The following is an 18,737-nucleotide window of genomic DNA, read 5'->3' as shown; positions in this document are numbered from 1 at the left end:
TCTCCCTGTTCTTGGGCCACTCTCAGTGTGGCGAACTGTGCCCAATGCTGCAGAGAAGGGCATGTACTTCCAGGGTATTATGGTTGTTCCCATAGCGCGTGTTTAATGGGCTCCGTGCCACTCACGTGCAAGGATTCCTGGGGGAAGGAATAGGCTTTAGCATTAAGGATCTCAGTAGTTAGTGGGATGTCTCTTACTCGTGCTCTTGTACAGGTCCAAGCCTTAGTAACAGTTTTTATTTGAAGTCCCTTTGGCTACTGCTTAAATCTGGTCATCCTTCAAAATGGAAGCTGCAGAAAACCATCAGCTTGAAACTCCACTTTATGCACCCACAGTCCCGAGTGCCCAGTGGAATAGGAGCATAAGTGTGGGAATACCTGTCTGCTGTGCTTCTGGTGCTGCCTTGGTGTATTTACCTTTGCAAATGCACGGTTTAGCCTCCAAGTGCCTCAGAGAGGACACCACGCTCTCCATTTTGTAGTTGAAGAAAGCTGAGGCACAGAAAGTAGGTTTCTCCCAAGATCACTCAGGTGGGATGTGGCGAAGCAGCAGGATGATCCAGATCTCCTGAATCCTGACTCTCCATCATTTAAAAATCCTTTCTTTCCTCTTTAAAGTTGTCTGAGAGGGGAAAAACAACCCTCTCATCAAAGGTATTTTGGGACACATCATGACTGCCAAAGATTTTAACTACAGGCAGTGACGTTTTTGTAGCATCTTTTGGGCTTCCAGATTAAATGACAGATTTCATGAGAAAGGAGAAAATAAAATGGCATTTTCCCTGTAGTCTAATTCCCACACATGTGAACGAAGCGGCTGTTCAGTGTTGCTGGAATCAATAGTAGCTTTCTTAAGTTAAAATTTAAACCCCCCAAAACCAATCAAAACCCTTTGTTTCTGTTTTAGTCCAGAAAATTACAAGGCTCCTATTAACTTCCACAGAAATCTGTTTTTTATACATTCTTTTTAAACTTTAATCCCCATACAAGAGCATAGGCTGGATCTCTGCTTCTGCTTTGGTTTTTTACTGCAAGACAGCTGGGTTTTCTTCTTGAATTCCCATCCTTCCCACAGGCCAGGGAGGATACTGAGTGAATCCACATGGATACCTATGAAATATATTTTTAGGGCAGCTTGTGTTTTCAAAAGCATGTACTTAATAAGCTTGTCTTGTGCATTCGTAAAGCTGCTTTGGCATACGAGAGAACTGAAACATCAGCATGAGCGGGCTCTAGCACAAATAATTCCTACTTCTTACCCTGATGGAAAATTACCTGATAGAGTCACCTGTGACCCTGCACCTGAGTTTCCACAGGAGCAACAGAGTAAAGTTTTGGAGATGGAGGTTGTTTTTTTATTGCTTATCAAAGCACTGCAATCGATTCATCTCAGTGCAACAGTGGAGGCAGCTGGCTGTGGCCATGGGGGAGTGCTTGGCAAAGCACCCAAATAGGGTTTGGAGGCATTGTTCTCATGGGAACATGCTGCTCTCTTTAATAGTCTTCTAATAGCTTTCCATGCTCTCAAATACGTGGGTTTTTTTCAAAGATCCTGTAGGAATGATTCGGAAGGGGGTTTTGCCCATGCAGGTAATGTACGGGTGCACTGAAACACAGGCCAAAAGGACTGGCAGCTCCAGCTCACTTAAATGTCACTTGCCATCCACTTCCCATTCATTTCCTTCCTTTGCCTTCCACTAATACCAGTTTAGATGCAGTTTTTAATGTAGCTCTCCCCTGAAGGTGCCTGGGAAGTCTGGGTGCTTGGAGCTTCCATGCCCAAGGAGTTAAGGCGCTGTTTCAGTGTGTGGGGACTGGTCTTTGAGGTGTTTTCCTTTGTGCTCACTCTTGCTTCCAGTTGACCCACCTTGAGGATTTATCTGTAGCATTTATCACAAATGATTTTTGAGTAATTGGTTGACTGTTGTGGCACCTCTCTGTTTCTTGCTGGTATTTCAGTTGATGGTCTCCTCTATATTCACGTTACTCAAAGAAGTACCTGAGAAACAGGATGATACTCAGGTGAATAAGAACTGGTATAAACAGAAGGCGTAGTGCCTTGTAAGGGAGTTTCGTAGTGTTTTGGCTTCTAGTTGTAGTATGTAATAAGAACTGACACTCTGCATGCTTATAACTGTAAGGGTGTTTTTACTTTTTTTCTCCCCTAGAACATGGTGATGAGTTTCCGAGTCTCAGATCTTCAGATGTTGCTGGGTTTCGTTGGCAGGAGTAAAAGCGGACTTAAACACGAACTAGTCACCAGAGCACTGCAACTGGTGCAATTTGACTGCAGCCCTGAGGTTTTCAAGAAAATTAAGGAGCTCTATGAGACTCGCTATAACAAGAGGAGCTCTGAAGCTGCTCAGCCCCAGCCCCAGCAGCACCGCTCTGCTGAGGCACTCTCCATACACACCAACTACGACCGCGGGAGCACCATTCCCCGGACTACTATCCCCACCACTAACATTGACTATCCTGCTCTCTATGGGAAATACCTTAATGGACTGGGGAGGTTGCCACCCAAAGTTGCAAAGCCTGAAGTTCGCCTGGTGAAACTTCCCTTCTACACGACCCTGGATGAGCTGCTGAAGCCAACAGAATTAGGTGAGTTTTCAACACGCTGCTGCATTCACGCTGGGCTCGGTCGGGGAGAGAAAAGTGATTCTGGATTAAGTGTCAGAAAGGAGACAGTGTTCTCAAGGATCTGTGGCAAGAGAGAGGCTGATTACCAGGGTGGTGGGTGCCCTCCTTTCCCTGTGTTCCCCCCTTAGAGGAGAATATTTCTGTCTGGTTTTCCCCCTCCTTGCCTTAGAACAGGTCTGTGGTTGCTTTGAGATGTAATTTGCAGTCCTGTCTTGTTTGGCTGTAGCTTTCCCATCCTTCGTTGCAAATGCTGCTGTGTTGCATGGTGCGGTCTTTCCCTGTGAATCAGAATCTGTATTCCGTCTCTGTAACAGAGCAGTGGATTGATGAAAATCATTCCATGTTGGTATCACACCTGTGCTAAGCCAGTCTGCTGGCACATGCTACACTCATGCTGTTTTCCAGTGCTTAAAATACCTGACCTAAAGCCTCCTGTGGATGAAAGAGGGTGGCACACACAGAAAAGGGTATTTCTGACTCATTTTGTGCTTGCTGTAGCTATTTGTGTCTGATGCTATGTATTTTGAGCTAGGAAAACTGGAAGAAGTGGTTTTTTACCCACCCTGGGGCCAGGAGGCTGATTTTTCATCAGTTTAGTTCTGAGAAACAAACAGGATTGTCACCAGAGTTTCACAGAATGTTCTTGTAGCAAAGACAGTGTATATGGAGGAGAAGCATCACTGTGGGTCGCACCTCAGCATCTCACAAAGCCCATGTGGTGATAGCAGGCTTCACTTCTAAATGAAGCTGGCACTTGGGAAGCTGCTCTGTCTTTGCTAAAAAAAAAAAGGTTTGATGTGCATGTGGATTGGAGGGGAAAAAAAGATAGATGAAGGTATGATTGTGCATGTACAAAAGGAGGACCAAGTCATCAGACTTGGGTAGTTTTCATCTCTGTTCATCAGAATATACATAGTTTTCATCTTCGTTTGGTAGCTTCAAATCTGTTAATGCTATGACTGATAAAACAGTTGAGGGGTGATTGCTAAAATAGTTTAAATGCTCTTTGGAGAAGGAGTTAGTTCAGCCTTAAACATGGGGTGGCATTTGTTAGTCAGAAAGACAAATGTAGTGTTTGAAAGGAAAACAAATTCTCAAGAGGTAGAACCATCCAGAGGCAGGAGGAGGGCCTGGCTGTACTTACTGTGATTAACAGATTTTGTTAAACATTGACATTAAATCTTCTGCATCGGATCAGAAGCAGGGTCTCATTATATCGAGTAGCTGACACCTCCCTCGGGTCAGCTTGTTCCCTGCAGCACATTTGACTGATTTTTCCCTCCTGATGAGAGTGGTTTCTGTGTAATGGTGGGGGATTGCTGGTGAGGAGCTGGGCATGAGCAGAGCTTTAGTCTTTGTCCCAGTCAATGTTCAGAGCCTAACAGCATCTTCCAGACACTTGTTTAATTTTCCCTGCCTGGTGACCTGCAATCCCTTCTGCCAGAGCCAACGGAATGAAGAAGCTACCTGTAACAGCTAGCTGCTGGAATAACTTCTACCTGAGGAGTTATGCTTGTGTGGGGCTCTGCTTAGTGTGGAAGGGTGATATAACAAACTGCTCTGAGGAAAATGAAGCATTTTTCCGTATGGAAGCTGCAGCAGTTTATGCTTCATTGCCCAGGTTTCCTGTTCTGTGTCTGGACCAAGCATAGGCTCCTTGTCAACCTCAGAAACTCGTAACGTGGAACTATCTGAAAGAGATTTAAGATTCCAGATCCACTTGGAGACGCCCAGCTGCTGTTGTAGTACCCTAGGCCACAAAAAGAGCTATTTTAAGCAGATAACCATGGTGGGAGTAGGGGAAGCTTAATTTATATGTTCCAGACTTCAATTAGAAGCATCTTTCATAACGACAAAGCTCTCTTGCCTCTCCAGGATGATTGCCTTGAGATGAAAGGTGAGGTGGGCGATGCCCGATTTGGCCTGTAGGCAGAGCAGGTTCCCTGAAGAACTATCAAATTACTATTAGACTTGTAGACAACAGTGGCTTCAGCTAAAAGCAGATAAATTAGGTTCCTTGCAAGCCAGCTAATACCTCATATTTGGTAACTGCAGACACAGTTTCAGTCAGTGGAAGCGTTGAGTTTAGCATCTGAGTTATCTACATGAAGCAGCTTCTGCTGCTTCTTTCTGGTCATGTCTGAGGGCTCTGACATGAAAGAATTTGTTCTAATTTACTGAAATTGCTGAAATTCTCTGGGGTGGATAAGGCTTAAAATGAAGATTGATCAGATACCTTCTTAGAGGGAATGAATCCTCACATCCCTCCTGCACTGTATGTTAAGTAGCTGACAAGGGGAGTGTTTGTGTGAGCTCCCTGGTGTCTGAGCACCTCGCTGATAAGTGTACGTGTGCTCTGGCACCTTTTTGGGCTGAAGCAGTGTGAACAGTTTTTGACACTCACAGTGTGCTGTGAGGGCTTCTGAAAGGGGTTTTTGTTCTGCACATGAGCTGCGACAGCCCATGCTCACTGTAGATACTGAGGCTTCTGGTCTTCTCCTGGAGGCATGCCAGAGAAGACCTTGGGGTACAGCTGCAGGAGCACAAGGCCATGTAGTCTGCAGGGTCCTGCTGCTGTCTCTGTACACAGCCTTGTTTGGGTTTCTCCCTCTGATAATACCTGCGGTGGTGTTGCTCTTCTCTCATGTCTAAGTCCTAAAACTGCTGCTTCAGCTCCCCACCCCTCCTCTGAAGCTGGACTTCAGCTGCTATAAACAGGGCCACTGATTTTGTGGCAAAGGCAACTGCCTTCCCCTGCTGCAGGGGCAAACACCGCTGCCATGAGGGAACTCCAGCAAATCCCAGCAAAAGCACATGCTCGTGCTGATGACCATGTGTTAAATGAGTCCTTCACCAGCTTACAAATATAAGAGATGCTGTACAGTTAACTTACAGAATCCCAGCCTGGTTTGGGTTGGAAGGGAGCTTAAAGTTCATCCAGCTCCAACCCCCTGCCACGGGCAGGGACCCCTTCCACTGGAGCAGCTTGCTCCAAGCCCCTGTGTCCAACCTGGCCTTGAACACTGCCAGGGATGGGCAGCCACAGCTTCTCTGGGCACCCTGTGCCAGCGCCTCAGCACCTTCACAGGGAAGAGCTTCTGCCTAAAAACTCATCTCAGTCTCCCCTCTGGCAGGTTCAAGCCATTCCCTCTTGCCCTGTCACCAAGTAGCTGCTGACAACACTAGCAGTCCAGTGGAAGATGTCCCTGTCCGTGGCAGGGGGTTGGAACTGAATGAGCTTTAAGGTCCTTTCTAACCCAAACCAGTCTGGGATTCTGTTTGATGCATCACAATAGCGACCAAATTGCCTGATTTGCAATTCAGGAGTGGGCTGGTTTTGATACTGGAAAACTTTGCTGGAGAGGTGACAGTGAATGGATTGGATACTTCATGGGCTTTGACTTCCATCAGCATCCCCCTCAGGTTCCCGTTGGTGCTGTGCTCAGAAGGCAGACGCTGTTTCTGTTTTCATAAAGGAAGAGTGAGCTGATAGAGATGCAAAATAAAACACGAACAGCTTCACAGATTTTTCTAATCAGGTTTGCTTTGTCTTTGTGTGGCTGAACAGAGAAGAGCGTGTCCATGGGCAGTTATTTAAGCAACAACATTAAAATGAGAGTCCGTGTGAAATGCTTTACTCCTCGCTGTTGTTTTGGTCAAGAAGACATTTTGATGGAAACTGGAATTAAATTAAAAGTCCATAACAATACCTTAGTTTTTGTTCTGAAAGCCCTTTTGTCAGTTTAAAGCTGAATTACCAAGGGGAGGTGTATGTGGTCAGTGAATGATTTTGTCACCGTGTCCTCTGAGATCTTAGAGCTGCTGAGGTTTTATCCTTCCTTCATCTCATCTTACTCATACACAGTAAAGTGCATTTCCATCCTTGGCAAATTTTGGTGTATTGGCCTTGAATAAACTCACAGTTGAGGTGATGCAAAGAAAAACGCCCAATTCTTGTTAAAAAGGTAAAAAAAAAAAGCTGTTTTATCACTTCCCATTGGTTGTGTTTATCCTGTGACTTTCACCTGCTCAGGGCCTGACTTCAGCTGGAAACATGCTCAGAGAATTTAACTAAATGTGTCTAAATTGAATATAAGGTACTAAGTGGAAGTTGTTACGAGTTTTGCACATCTCAAGCTTCATTGTAACCACATTAAATTGATGTGATCTTAAAATTGTCAAGGGATGAAAGGCTACAGTTAACACTGGGCTGTCAGAGGAGCTTGTCCAAAAGCCACTGCTTAACACCCTGCTGCAAGCACACCCTGAAAGTTGTGTGTTTAAGTCATGTTTTTTTCTCTTACAGCTGTTTTTTTTTGATGATTTTTTGTAATACTAAGCTGATCTTGTTGTTATTTTTGTTGCTGTTTCCTTTCTTTCCCAAAATCCGTCTGGTAAGTTCATGTTCTCATGTCGTGCATAGGTCTCTTCTTTTGCTGCTTTGAGCTCTAGTGATGCCACTCATGGTTTGTGCTCATGGATTATTTGGGGGGAGGAAAAATAAAGAAAAAGCAGCTCCAGATCCACTGTGTATTAGTGTGCAAACTGGCAAAACAGGCAAGGAATGAATGAGCAAAACTGTAATCAGTAATAGAGTTACCAAAACGCGCAATGATCAGCCTTCAGCTGTATGGGAGAAAACAAGACTTGGGAATAAACATAGCTCAGAACATCAGCGTGCTTCACAGTGTGGGAAGAGCTGGATGTTATCAGTTTGATGTACAGTCTCTTTTTTTCTTCTCCAGTTCCACAGAATAATGAGAAGCTTCAGGAAAGTCCATGTATTTTTGCATTAACACCGAGACAAGTGGAGCTGATCAGAAATTCCAGGTACTTCTCGTTGGGTATTAACAGTACAGGAAAACATTGCTGTGTGTTTCCACAGTGTTCCCTCTGTGGAAGCTTTTGTTCTGTGCAAGGAAACAGTTTGTTTGAGGACATGAGCAGACAGGCCACTTCTCATGTAAAGCAAATAGCTTTGGGGGAGGTGGGAGGTCCAATTTCAGCCATCTAGGTCCTGACGTTTCACTTCTAATGCTCCTCTAATCTTGCCTTTGAATAGTACATTTGGGCAGGAAAAGTGCTATGAAATGGTTGGTGACCCAGGTTGTCTGCTGAGCTTGTGTTGTGGGTATTTGCACATTTTTCTTTGCCTCAAATGTTCAAAAGCTACCCATGTAACACTGCCCCTGAAAGAAAGCTTCCTTTTTGTAAAGGCTGCTATAGTAACTGTGTAAGAAAACATCTTGCACCGGTTAGGATTTACCCTGACCTCTGTCACGATACAACTTTTGATCCAAACAATGAAGCACCCCAGAGATGTCAGTGCAGGCAGTGAGGCTTCCTCTTTCCCTGACCCGTCCCCTGGCCCTTGCTGTGGGGAGAGGACAATGACACAGAAGAGGTCCTCAAAACTAAGCAGAAAACCTTTAGGTGTTTTTCTTCACAGTAATATCACACTGTTATCATGGAGTGGGTGAAATATGATGTTTCTTGGCTATTCAGTGCTTGATTACTGTTGCAATCCAGTAGGTCAACAGAGGCAGTGCAGGGGAAGCTGCTTGAAGACTTGACAGAAGGGAAATGATAAACCACAGAAGTCTTTAAGGGTGATAAAAGACTACACCCTTTTGTCATAGCTGATTCTTGGTGCTCTTTTCTCCATGTATTCAGATTTGTGAGAAAACTTAGGGCCAGTGCCACGAATATTTCAGAGAAGGGCTTTCAGTGAGTCTTTGCTTGTCTCAGATGACCACTCAGCATCAAATTCCCTGGCTTGTGGGTGGTTTCCACATGTGTGACCCCCAGCTCTAAAAGTGCCCAGTCATCTCCTGTCTGTCAGCTGAATGGAGGTTCCATCCCTTCCACCCCCCGATGTCCAAACATTCATATTAAAACTCTGAGCTGGAATGTGAAATGCTGTCAGAGGCAACTCAAGGCTCATTTGGGGATCTTATGCTTTGTGTCCTGGCAGAAATGAGTGTATGCTTTCACCTGTGTACAAAGACCTGATAAAATACCCTTGTTCTGGGGTCTTCTGCTTTCCTGGTACCAGCTGAAATCCTGTTATGATCAGCACCACTGAACTCAGTGATATTGAGGTTGTTCTGCTTGTGCCACTGGTTCCTTTGTTTGCGTGAGCAGCTTTAGCTGAATAATTGAACAAAGAGAGTCTTAAGAACACTCAGGTAGTCCTGACCTTAAATCCTAGCTGTGTAAATGCTTCCAAATCACCAAAAGGATGCCAGGCAAATTGATGGCTTTCACCAGACACCATTCCAGGTTTGAAAACCCAGAAATAGGCTGCAGGATTGTGCATTAGGGGGAAAAAAAAAAAATCATTACAGAAACACTGATATTTGTGGGGGAATTGAACTATTTGAATGAAATTCTGTAAAGTAATTCTTTAAAGGTCTATAAAACTCACAACAGCCTAAAACTCTGGAGTCTAGCACAAGTGACAGCTGAGTTTGGTTGTTCTGGTTTTTTTGTGGGTTATTTAATTTTGGGGGGTTTTGGCTCTTTACATCATGAATCTGAACTTTCCGTTTCTTCTCTAATTTACTAGGGAGCTGCAACCTGGTGTGAAATCAGTTCAGGTTGTGCTAAGGTATGTCTGAGCATGGGGCTGATTTAATATGAGATGCCGACCATGGGGGAGAGAGTGTACTGCCTAAAGACAGGAACTTTCAGTGTGGCTTTAGCAGTTACAAAGATAACTTAAAATAAGCTGCTTGTTCACATGCCTGACACAAGCTTCTTAAACTCCTTCCTAACCTCTGCTTGAGTCAGTGCTGTGGTGGAAACCAGCAGTGTCCAAGGCTTTGCTACCCAGGTACGAAGCCTGCATCCGATCTGGGAGAGCCGACTGGAATTGGCTTTGCTTTGGCCAGATGAGGGAGCATGGGTTGGTGTGGTGATGTGCAGAGGGTTTTGAACATGCAAACAGTGTGGGGATATTGAGAGACGTGTTGTTTCTTTCCAGAATCTGTTACACAGACACTAGTTCTCCTCAGGAGGATCAGTACCCCCCAAACATCGCCGTGAAAGTGAACCACAGCTACTGCTCAGTGCCGGTAAGTCAGCTCAGCGGGGAGCTGTGACACTGCAACTGTGGAAGGACTTGTGCCATTTAGAAGGACATTGCTTTACTGATGAATGCAGACAAGAAGCCAGAGTATAAAAGTGCACTGCTTAGTTTAAAGCTGATTTTCTCGTGAATTAGATGTGGTGTTAATAAACTCTTTTTGCAAAAAGACTCAGTCCTTTTTACTTTGTGCTTGGTCTGATTGTTCAGTTCCCTTCTACCCCCTTCCTTGAACAGTGTTGGTGAGTAGAATTTAGTGATGCTGGTGAATAGATGGATCCATGTAGAAGCATCTTGCGTTAAAAAAGAAATGTGTGTGTGTCTATGTATATATTTGATCTTTCTGCCTTAGGGCTACTATCCATCAAACAAGCCTGGAGTGGAACCTAAAAGGCCCTGTCGTCCTATCAACCTCACCCATCTCATGTACTTGTCTGCAGCCACCAACCGCATCACGGTTACCTGGGGGAATTACGGGAAGGTACGTGTGGAAGGAGGCGGCGCAGAACGTCCAAGGGCAGGGCAGCAGCCTCACTCACTCTTTCTCTCCCTGTCTCATTAGAGCTATTCTGTGGGGCTGTACTTGGTGCGACAGATGACCTCAGCAGAGCTGCTGCAGAGGTTGAAAACCATCGGGATCAAACACCCAGAGCTCTGCAAAGCCCTTGGTGAGTATGACTGCTCTGAGGTGGCATGGGGGCTCAGCTGGCTGCCTGTCACACTGCAGCACTCCTGACAGCCAGGAAACCTGCTGGAAACCTGCTTGGGAACAGCTGCCAAGTTTTCTACAGTTTCTTTCCTCCAGTTGTCTAAAACACTTTCGAGTCGAGCAGCTTGCTAAGCTCTATGTCAGTCACATGAAATCACCCCAGATCTGTGTGTGAGCACAGTGCTCCTGCAGCTCATGGCTCTGCAGAAGCTCTGAATCACTGGAGCTGGATTTAGAATTTGTCCTCAGGTCGTATCGTGGTGAGTGCTGCTGAGAGCCGGTGTCGTCGTGACACGAGCGGCTTCACGCCTTCACCTGAGCAATTATGAGCTGACAAATGCTACCACAGCACCTCAGCCTTGACCCACACTATTTCCAAAGGAGGTTTCTGGAGCAAGGGATCCTGGTGAAAATCTGCTGCCCCAAGCCCCTGTGAATCCTTGGGGCTGGCAGTGGAATTTCACCACCAGCACTTTCATATGCCTTGAGAGCTTCAGAGAAGAGATGATCCCGAGAGATGCTTATCCTAAACCATCCAGGTAAATCACTGTGGTATGAGGCAAATGCAAAACATGACTGAAAATGAGGGGAAATTATCTTCCTAAGGTAGAATCTGTCTGGAGGCGTTCCATTTACTTCATGGTACCAGTGAGAGTGTTTTTACTATTTAGTTCTGGATCGTGATGGTCTTTGAAACATCCTCTTCAGATCATGGACAACTCTTACTGAGAATAAGAAACATTATCTTGAAGATAAACATTAGTTCATTGGGCAGGAGATGATTTGGGGCATGTCTAGTCTTCAGACACCTAACGCCCGTTGTGGCACATGTTGCAGCTTCAGCCAGGCTTTTGATCTTCATATGCAGTGCAGCATTTTTGCAGTAGATTGCTGAATGCTTCTGTACCCATGTGCCACACCAGTGTCTGCAGCAGTTTTGATCTTGTTCAAGCACTCTGACAGTGAGCACTTAAGACATAAGAAATGAACATTTCCATGTGTTAAATACCTACCATCCTCCAAAGCCCAAGGCACTGAGCAGAGGCTGGCTTTTGAGTTGTCCTAAACTGCAGAGGATCCTCTCATTTTCTTCTGGCACTTCTTGAAACCAGGGTCAGTAGTATGTGCTGTTCCCTTTCAAGTGAGCACTTGCAGGATGGCCTCTCAGAGTGTGGCAGACAGGCTTGAAAGCAGCTTTACACTCAGTAACAAGTGGGTGCCCCTGGTCCTGCCGCATTAGGTAAGTAACAGCTTTGGCTGGACTGGCGGGCAGAGACAAGTTGCATTTGCTGACCAGATAGAAACATCTTGTTTCAGTTCCTTTGGCCTGTTACTGCTTGGCAGTTGTTTGGACATCTGAAACTGGCAAGAACAAGTAGCTGTAAACTTCGCTTTTATAGCTCAGGTCTGTTCTGCAAACAATTCTGTCTCATGTTCCTTGTAATAGCCCTCAGTACTCACTGAAGCTGCCCTCTGACTTTGGTTGTATCTTGGGGCTGACTCATCTTCTGCATATGCTTCTGCCAACTTCAGTATATAGGAAAAATTGTCTGACAGCAGAGATGTTAATTCCATGGCTGTGGATCCCAAAGCAGTCTTAAGCCAGCTTGATTCTGCTCAGGAAGTCCTAGAAAATCCCATTTCTCCTTCCCATGTATCATAGTAATTGAGGCACAGAGAATGCTCTCACAGAGAACTTGACAAAAAATAAAGCTTGGATGAAAAGTCTCCTAATGTGAAGAAAACCCCACCAAATCTTGTAGTCTCATGGGACTCTCACATCTGAGAAGCCACTCTCTAATTAGAGCTGCGTGTAGCAGAGCTGCGTGTAGCCTCATTGTCTAGAGACATCTTGTTATGATCTGAAAAGGTCAAAAGAAATGGTTGACTTGCTCCAAAGAAAAATAGTGATGGAAGTGTCAGAGGCCCTCTCAGAAGCAGTGGCAGCAGCAGCTGCTCTTCAGGAGTTGTGCAGCAGTTTAAAGCTAATTTTCTGTGTTCATTCCTCACCGTGATGCGGGACCTGCACGTCTGCTGCTCTTCTTGATTTGCCTGCAGCTCCTTTGGGTTTTCCTTTCAGGATGCAGCAGCGGGGGCAGGATTCTCTCTACCTCCTTTCCTAACATCTGATTCTTTCCAAACATAGGCTGGCTCAGTGCTTGTGACTGGTTTTGCATGGCTGCCTTGCTCTTTGAGCTCTCTGCTCTGGTACCTTTGGGTCTGTTTGTGGTTCCTGTGAAACAGTCTGCTGGAATAAATGAGCTGGCCAGTGTGTAAGTTGAAGAGTTGCAGCCTGGTAGTGCTAAGAGAAGGCTTGTTTGTTTGATGGCGAAATGATGGGATGTGGTTTCCTGTCAAGACTTAAAAACTTACAGAGGGAAGATGAAGATTAGATATTAGGAAGAAATTCTTCACTGTGAGGCCCCTGCACAGGGTGCCCAGAGAAGCTGTGGCTGCCCCATCCCTGGCAGTGCTCAAGGCCAGGTTGGCCTCAGGGGCTTGGAGTGAGCTGCTCTAGTGGAGGTGTGCCCTGCTTACAGAGCCTGGAGTTTGTAAGTAGGAGGTAGAAACGTTGCTAAGAGGGCATTAACTGTAGCAAGCCTATAGTAAGCAGCCTCATCCCAGCTCTGAAGTCCACTCAGTCTCCTTCATTTGCTCTGCCTGGATGGGAGGCAGAACGTGGAGAGCTGTGTCATTGGGATAGGAGGGTTTGCAGGAAAACCTGAGCTTCCTGGCTCACCCAGAAGTGCTCCATGACCTGTGCATGACCTGCCTCATCCTGCTCGAGGTTTTCAGCTAGTCAAGCAGTGTCTGTGCTGAGCTCTGCAGGTTGCACAAGCCTGGGCCATCACAGCAGCTTTCTGTCCCCCGTGTCTCTTTTCTCTGAGGTTGTCATCCATGGGTAAAATGCCTCCTGCACAGCCAAGGGCTCTTGGTGAGCTGCTCAACCTGTGCTACGTGTTGTTTCCAAGGGTTTAAGTTTGCATCTGTTAAATTCTGTGCCCTCTACTCTTCCTGCAGTAAAAGAGAAGCTACGCTTGGACCCAGACAGCGAAATTGCCACTACAGGTGTTCGTGTCTCGCTTATCTGCCCGGTGAGTCTTTGCAATATGTTTAGTCTGGTTTTGTCAAGAAACCCTTCTCTGTTGCCAGACCAGCTTTGCAAACTACTGAACCCTTTGTGCTTGATACTGAGAACTGTCTGGTGGTGGCTTGGGTGGGTTTCATTGCTGATCTCCTGCTCTTTGCTTCAACAGCTGGTGAAGATGCGGCTCTCTGTGCCGTGCCGGGCAGAGACCTGTGCACATCTGCAGTGCTTTGATGCAGTCTTCTACCTACAGATGAATGAGAAAAAACCCACGTGGATGTGCCCTGTGTGTGACAAACCAGCACCCTATGACCAGCTAATAATTGATGGGTGAGTACACTCGCTTCTCTAGCCTCAACCTCTTTCTTTACTCCACTGGGTGCAGCACCGTGTCTTTTGGTCTGTGCAGCTGATTGAAGCTCACCTCAAAACAGAGTTGGAAGCTTTTTGTGCTGGCTTATAATACTCTGCCTTAATTGTCTCAGTGTGTTAGAGCAAGGCTTGACTGTCTGCTGCTTGTAATTTTTGGATTACATTATGTTGGGAATTACGTATTCCCTGCCTCACTCTTCATCAGGCTGATGAACCCTCACAACCAGCCATCTTGGTTGACAGGTACTGAGATGCATGGAATAAATAGCTTTAAAAGCACCCAGTAAGAGGATTTTTGATAGGAAACATTTTCCTGTTCTCTTGTTGGTGTGAGGTGCTCATCAGCTCACCAGCAATTCTTGGCATGCTGTGTATTTGATTGGGGGATCTTCTCTGGCAGCTGTTAAACAGAACGTCCTGCCCTGGAGATGGAGGTACAAATGCAGGATTTGGGAAGGTTTTTGTGCAATCTGTTCCAGTACAATTTCCATGGACACTGTGGCTATTTTAGTGCCAGGGATGGGAAGGATGCCTCAATGGGAACTAATTCTGTGGTTTGTATACCTGTAGGGCAAAAAAAGCAGGAGGCTCAGATACACTGGAGGGACAGAATTGAAATACTTTGGTTATATTGTCCAGGGTGGAGGTTTTGTGGATCCACCCTGGCTCCCTGGGCCTCCCTCTGGAGCCACCCAGTGGCTGAGCCTGTGCAGCAGGACCTTGGGGTGTTCGGGGTGGGGGCCAGGAGCTCCCTGCTGGAGTCACCATCCAACACACTGGTGATCTTGTCAGGCAAGTGGGGTGCACTGGGAGGGAACAGGCTTTTGGTTCAGGACTCCCCAAGTGAAGGGCAGAGAATGAAATTTTGCCCCAGCCATGCTTTTGGACCCGCTGCCTCCCTGCGTTGGGCAGCAGCACAGAGCCCCCCCCAGCATCCCCATTCTCAGTGTTCCAGTGAGGCAGTCCCTCTCTCTGCATGAGGGATCTTCTCTTTCTACTGTCTCATTTTGAACATAGTTGGAGTAGTGCTGTAAAAGCACAGGTAGGAACTGAAGCAAATCTTTTCCAGACGGCATTTGGGAAGGGTGAGGTGGGAGATGTATGTCCTAAGCACTGCCAAGAGTTCTCTGGACTGGGGAAACTGGGGAAAGGTTGCTTTGGACTTGGCACTCAACTGGTAATCTGATTTGCTGTCTGTATGGGAATGCTGCCTCCCATATCTCTGGACTAGAGTTAGTTGGCTCTGTCTCTTTACCAGAGAGAAGGGCAGAGGGCTCACCGTAAGCTTGCAGAGCTGGAATGCTACAGTTCAGCACTGCAGGAACACTTTGGACATGATGCTCCTGTGTCTGAGTGAGGTTTGGTACTGAAAAAGCTTGAAAATGCAGCTGTGTGCCAAGAGGATTACTCTGAAAACCAGGAGATTTCCCTCTCCTTGGTGCAGACCTGGCGGATGGAGTCCTAGATACAGACTGCAGAGCGAGCTGGGCTGGCAACAGGGGCCACCTGAGGCAAGCCAGAAAGCTGGCAAGGGTGCTTGTCAGCTCCAGAAATATGGGTTCTCTAGAGAAGAGCACAATAAATTGCCTGGCTTTTGTCCAAGAGTAAAGGAAGGAACCAGGAGTGAATTAATGCCAACAGAAATCTCCACCCACCCCCCAGAAGAAGCTGCTTTGCCTCAGAACCCAGCGAGCCTGGTTCCCAGGCTGGGACCACTGACATCCACAGTGGTGCAGCCAAGCAGCGAGCAGCCCCGAGGACTGGTGGGGCAAGATACATGGTACTTGTCTTCTGGAAAATGATCTCCACCCTCCTGGCTTGGATGATTGGCCTCTGATCCCGGTTCCCTCCAAAGCAGGAAGAGTTGAGAGGAATTGTTCAGGTGCACCCAGCTCCCTTGGCACACAGGAGCAGATGAGTCTCCACCTGGGTGGCATATTCCCAGGGCCAGGCTAGTATTCTGAGCATTGCTGTGTTTGTAGGTACTGATTTGATCCAGGACTTGTGGCTTTTTAGACTGTGTGAAGCAGCTTAGGCATAGATAGATAACCTGTTTGCTTTGTCCTCTGGCCAACACTTGACAGGAAAATCCAGTTCCTTTGAAGTCTCTAACAAGGCTGCTGAGACTGAAGGGGAAGGTGAGAGGGGCTGGATTGTGGAACCTCTACAGGTCAGCCATGCACGTGTCCCTGCTGGCTGAGGAGGAGGTTGTCACTGGTGAAGGCTCAGTGGATTTCTTTGTGCTCAAGGCTGGACTTCAGTGTAGTTCTGCTGGATGAAGCACCTCCCTTGAAAGTAAGCTGGAGGGAACCTGGCAGCCTCAGCTGGAGGGTTGGTAGTCAAAAAAGGGGCACAGGCTCCAGAGGAGGTGAGTGGTTGGTCGAGTCTAAGCTCCTCTGGGCCTTGCCAGCTTGTTTGGAATTGCAGCCCTGGTGGTTGCTCAGCTGGGTGATGACAGGACCATCTGTGGAAACACGTTTCCTACTTGAGCTGGGAGAAAGCAGCAACTTCTCCCACCACTGTGCTGCAAATAGTTCTCTGGAGCTTGTAAGATTTTTGCTACTTGTTCCCCTTCATACCAGAGGGAAATGCTCAAGCCCAGGAGTGCATAAGGCCTCGCAGAGCAGTGGTTCCAATAGCAGCTCCAAAGAAACATCCCAGGCAAGGGGTGGGACATGGCAGAATGAAGCAAGGACCTGGTTTTGGAGGCACAGTGAGTGGAGGCTCACTCATTCTGGTCAGGGTTGTTGTCACTGAGGTGTTTTCGGGGGGGGGACATGGGGGAGGCTGCATATATTGTTTTGGTGGCTGCTGTGGAGGCTTTAGGAAACAAAAGGAGGGAAGTACTGGAGTGCTTAGTTCCTAATGTAGGGTATTTTGTCTTTGCTAATGCCTGGGTGTGAAGGAGGCACCAGCCCTCCCCCAGCTCTAGATGGGGCATCAAGAAGCCTGGAATCTTCTGGAAAACTGAGTGAAGCGGCAAAACTATCCTCTAATGGCGTGTAATGAAACTTAGTTCCTGGGTCAGGGTCATTGTCAGAAAGGACTGGGGTGGTTTATGGGAATAAATCAAGCCCTTGACTCAAGGTCCATCTGCTGGGCAGCCTTCTGTTCAACGTAGGGCTGCTGAAGGTGAAGATCCAGTTTAAGACCCATCACTAAATGCATTCTGATTGCCTCAAGCTTACTAGATGGCATCTGTTCTCTTGCCCAGGCTCCTCTCAAAGATCCTGACAGAATGTGAAGATGCAGATGAAATCGAGTACCTGGTGGATGGCTCCTGGTGTCCCATCAGAGCTGAGAAGGAGCGGAGCTGCAGCCCTCAGTGTCCCATATTAGTTCTAGGTGAGCATCTCTAGGGGTAAAGACTTGAAATTACTGTAGAAAACCTGCACTGCAGAAGTGGAGTTCCCCAACTGGCTGAGAGGGGGGTCAAACCTTTAACAGGCTTCCTCGAAAGGAGGTCGATCCTCAGCCTCTCCATGTTTGAAGCATTCAAGACAATGCCTTTAATAACACGATTTAGCTCTTGGTCAGGCAGTTGGAGTGGGTGATGGTCGTAGTTCCCAGGTGACCGAGTCACTGCATGGCTGTGGGAGATGGAGAGTGTGGGAGCAGACCCTCAGCTGATGTGAGGTGTCTCAATGTGCCCTCTCTTCCCCCTCTTCAGGTTCCTCTGATGTGAACGGGCTGTTGCCCACTCCCAACACTAACGGTGAGAACGGTAAGGCCGCTGCAGACGTTGTAGATTTAACACTGGACAGCTCCTCCTCGGAGGAAGAGGAGGAGGAAGACGAGGAAGAGGATGACGATGATGAGGGACCCCAACCAAAACGACGCTGCTCTTATGAGAAAGGTTTAGTTTCTGCCTGCTGACTGCGGAAGCAGCTCTGAATCTCAGAACGGACAGACTTGAATACTCTGGTGCTTATTGAACTGGAGGAGGGGGATAGCGTCCTTTTCCATCTCATCTCCCTTCCTCTCTCATCTCCTTTGACCTTCCTATTCCAAATTAATCATTAAAACGAGAGAAAAAGAAAACAAAAAGCAAACTACAACAAAAAAGAAAAAAAAACAAACAAAATTAAAAAAGAAAACAAAAAACAAACCATTGAGCTGCTGCTTGGTTGGAAAACAAATGACCCCACTCAAAGCCTGATCCTGAACTGGAGTCTGAAGCAAGGAAGGAAAGTGTCTTCAGCCAGGCAGTCGGAATGCACAGCTCCACCTGCACGTCGCCAGGACACCCAACTCCGTGCATCTCCAAAGCTGTGTGCATTTTAATGTCTTGTTAAATAACCATTCCTTAATTAATCTAAAGGGGTTTGCTGGACGTGTGAGTCCGGGGTGGGGAGGGAGGGGGGAGCCAGGGCGGGTGGGCGAGGGAGGTTTGTATAACCCAGGAGGCTTAGAAGGGATTTTTAGGGGTTGGGGATGGGGGGCATGGGGTGAAAGGGGAGAGACGTACAATTGGAATCGCACTGTTCTAGATAGGAGCTCCAGCAGCTCTGCACCTCATGTAAAGAGACATGGTTTGAATCCTTTTAAGCTAATCCGAAGGTAAACGTAGAAATTGTGCGTAGTGCATCGCTTTAGTTGAGCAGAAGCCATGGGGAGGGGTGGGGAGGGGCTCGAACCACAAATCTGTTGTATTTTTGAAGTGCAATAACTTGGTGTTTTTGAAGACTTAAAAAGGGCTGCACATTCCCTTTTCGTTGAGGCGGCTTCGTTTCTGGAGGTGGTGGCAGTGACCTGCAGGACAGCCGGACGCCTGGCACGTGAGGAGGAGCAGGGCAGGGGGGCGAGGGCCTTCGACAAAGGTGCCAGGTGGGGGAATCT

General features: G+C 47.0%; 1 protein-coding gene across 2 annotated transcripts; it reads left to right on the top strand.

The window, feature by feature from the left end:
• Positions 1–2,143: 2,143 nt before the first annotated feature.
• On the top strand, positions 2,144–18,252 carry PIAS4 (protein inhibitor of activated STAT 4). Of its 2 annotated transcripts, XM_057406738.1 has the most exons (10): positions 2,144–2,603; positions 7,388–7,472; positions 9,211–9,252; positions 9,628–9,718; positions 10,082–10,210; positions 10,292–10,397; positions 13,460–13,533; positions 13,696–13,856; positions 17,113–17,243; positions 17,569–18,251. In XM_057406738.1, exons 1-10 carry the CDS (start codon positions 2,171–2,173, stop codon positions 17,772–17,774), a joined length of 1,458 nt encoding a protein of 485 aa, XP_057262721.1. In that variant the 5' UTR covers positions 2,144–2,170; the 3' UTR covers positions 17,775–18,251. The 2 variants fall into 2 exon arrangements, with proteins under 2 accessions (XP_057262721.1, XP_057262722.1); XM_057406739.1 differs by lacking the exon at positions 9,211–9,252 and having other exon boundaries at positions 17,569–18,252.
• Positions 18,253–18,737: the final 485 nt, after the last annotated feature.

The sequence above is a fragment of the Pezoporus wallicus genome, unplaced genomic scaffold (genome assembly GCF_028554395.1).
Source record: "Pezoporus wallicus isolate ANWC-B61680 ecotype Strahan unplaced genomic scaffold, APGP_CSIRO_Pwel_v1 contig_10514, whole genome shotgun sequence".
Lineage (NCBI taxonomy): Eukaryota > Metazoa > Chordata > Aves > Psittaciformes > Psittacidae > Pezoporus > Pezoporus wallicus.
Note: the sequence above shows the minus strand (reverse complement) of the source record. Positions and strands in the feature narration are given on the sequence as shown.

Bases quoted from the DNA above. Each gene is read 5' to 3' on its own strand.
- PIAS4 (XM_057406738.1), top strand. From the start codon at position 2,171: ATGGTGATGAGTTTCCGAGTCTCAGATCTTCAGATGTTGCTGGGTTTC. The intron at 7,473-9,210 runs GTACTTCTCGTT...CTAATTTACTAG, and splicing joins GAGCTGATCAGAAATTCCAG to GGAGCTGCAACCTGGTGTGA. The intron at 9,719-10,081 runs GTAAGTCAGCTC...TTTCTGCCTTAG, and splicing joins ACAGCTACTGCTCAGTGCCG to GGCTACTATCCATCAAACAA.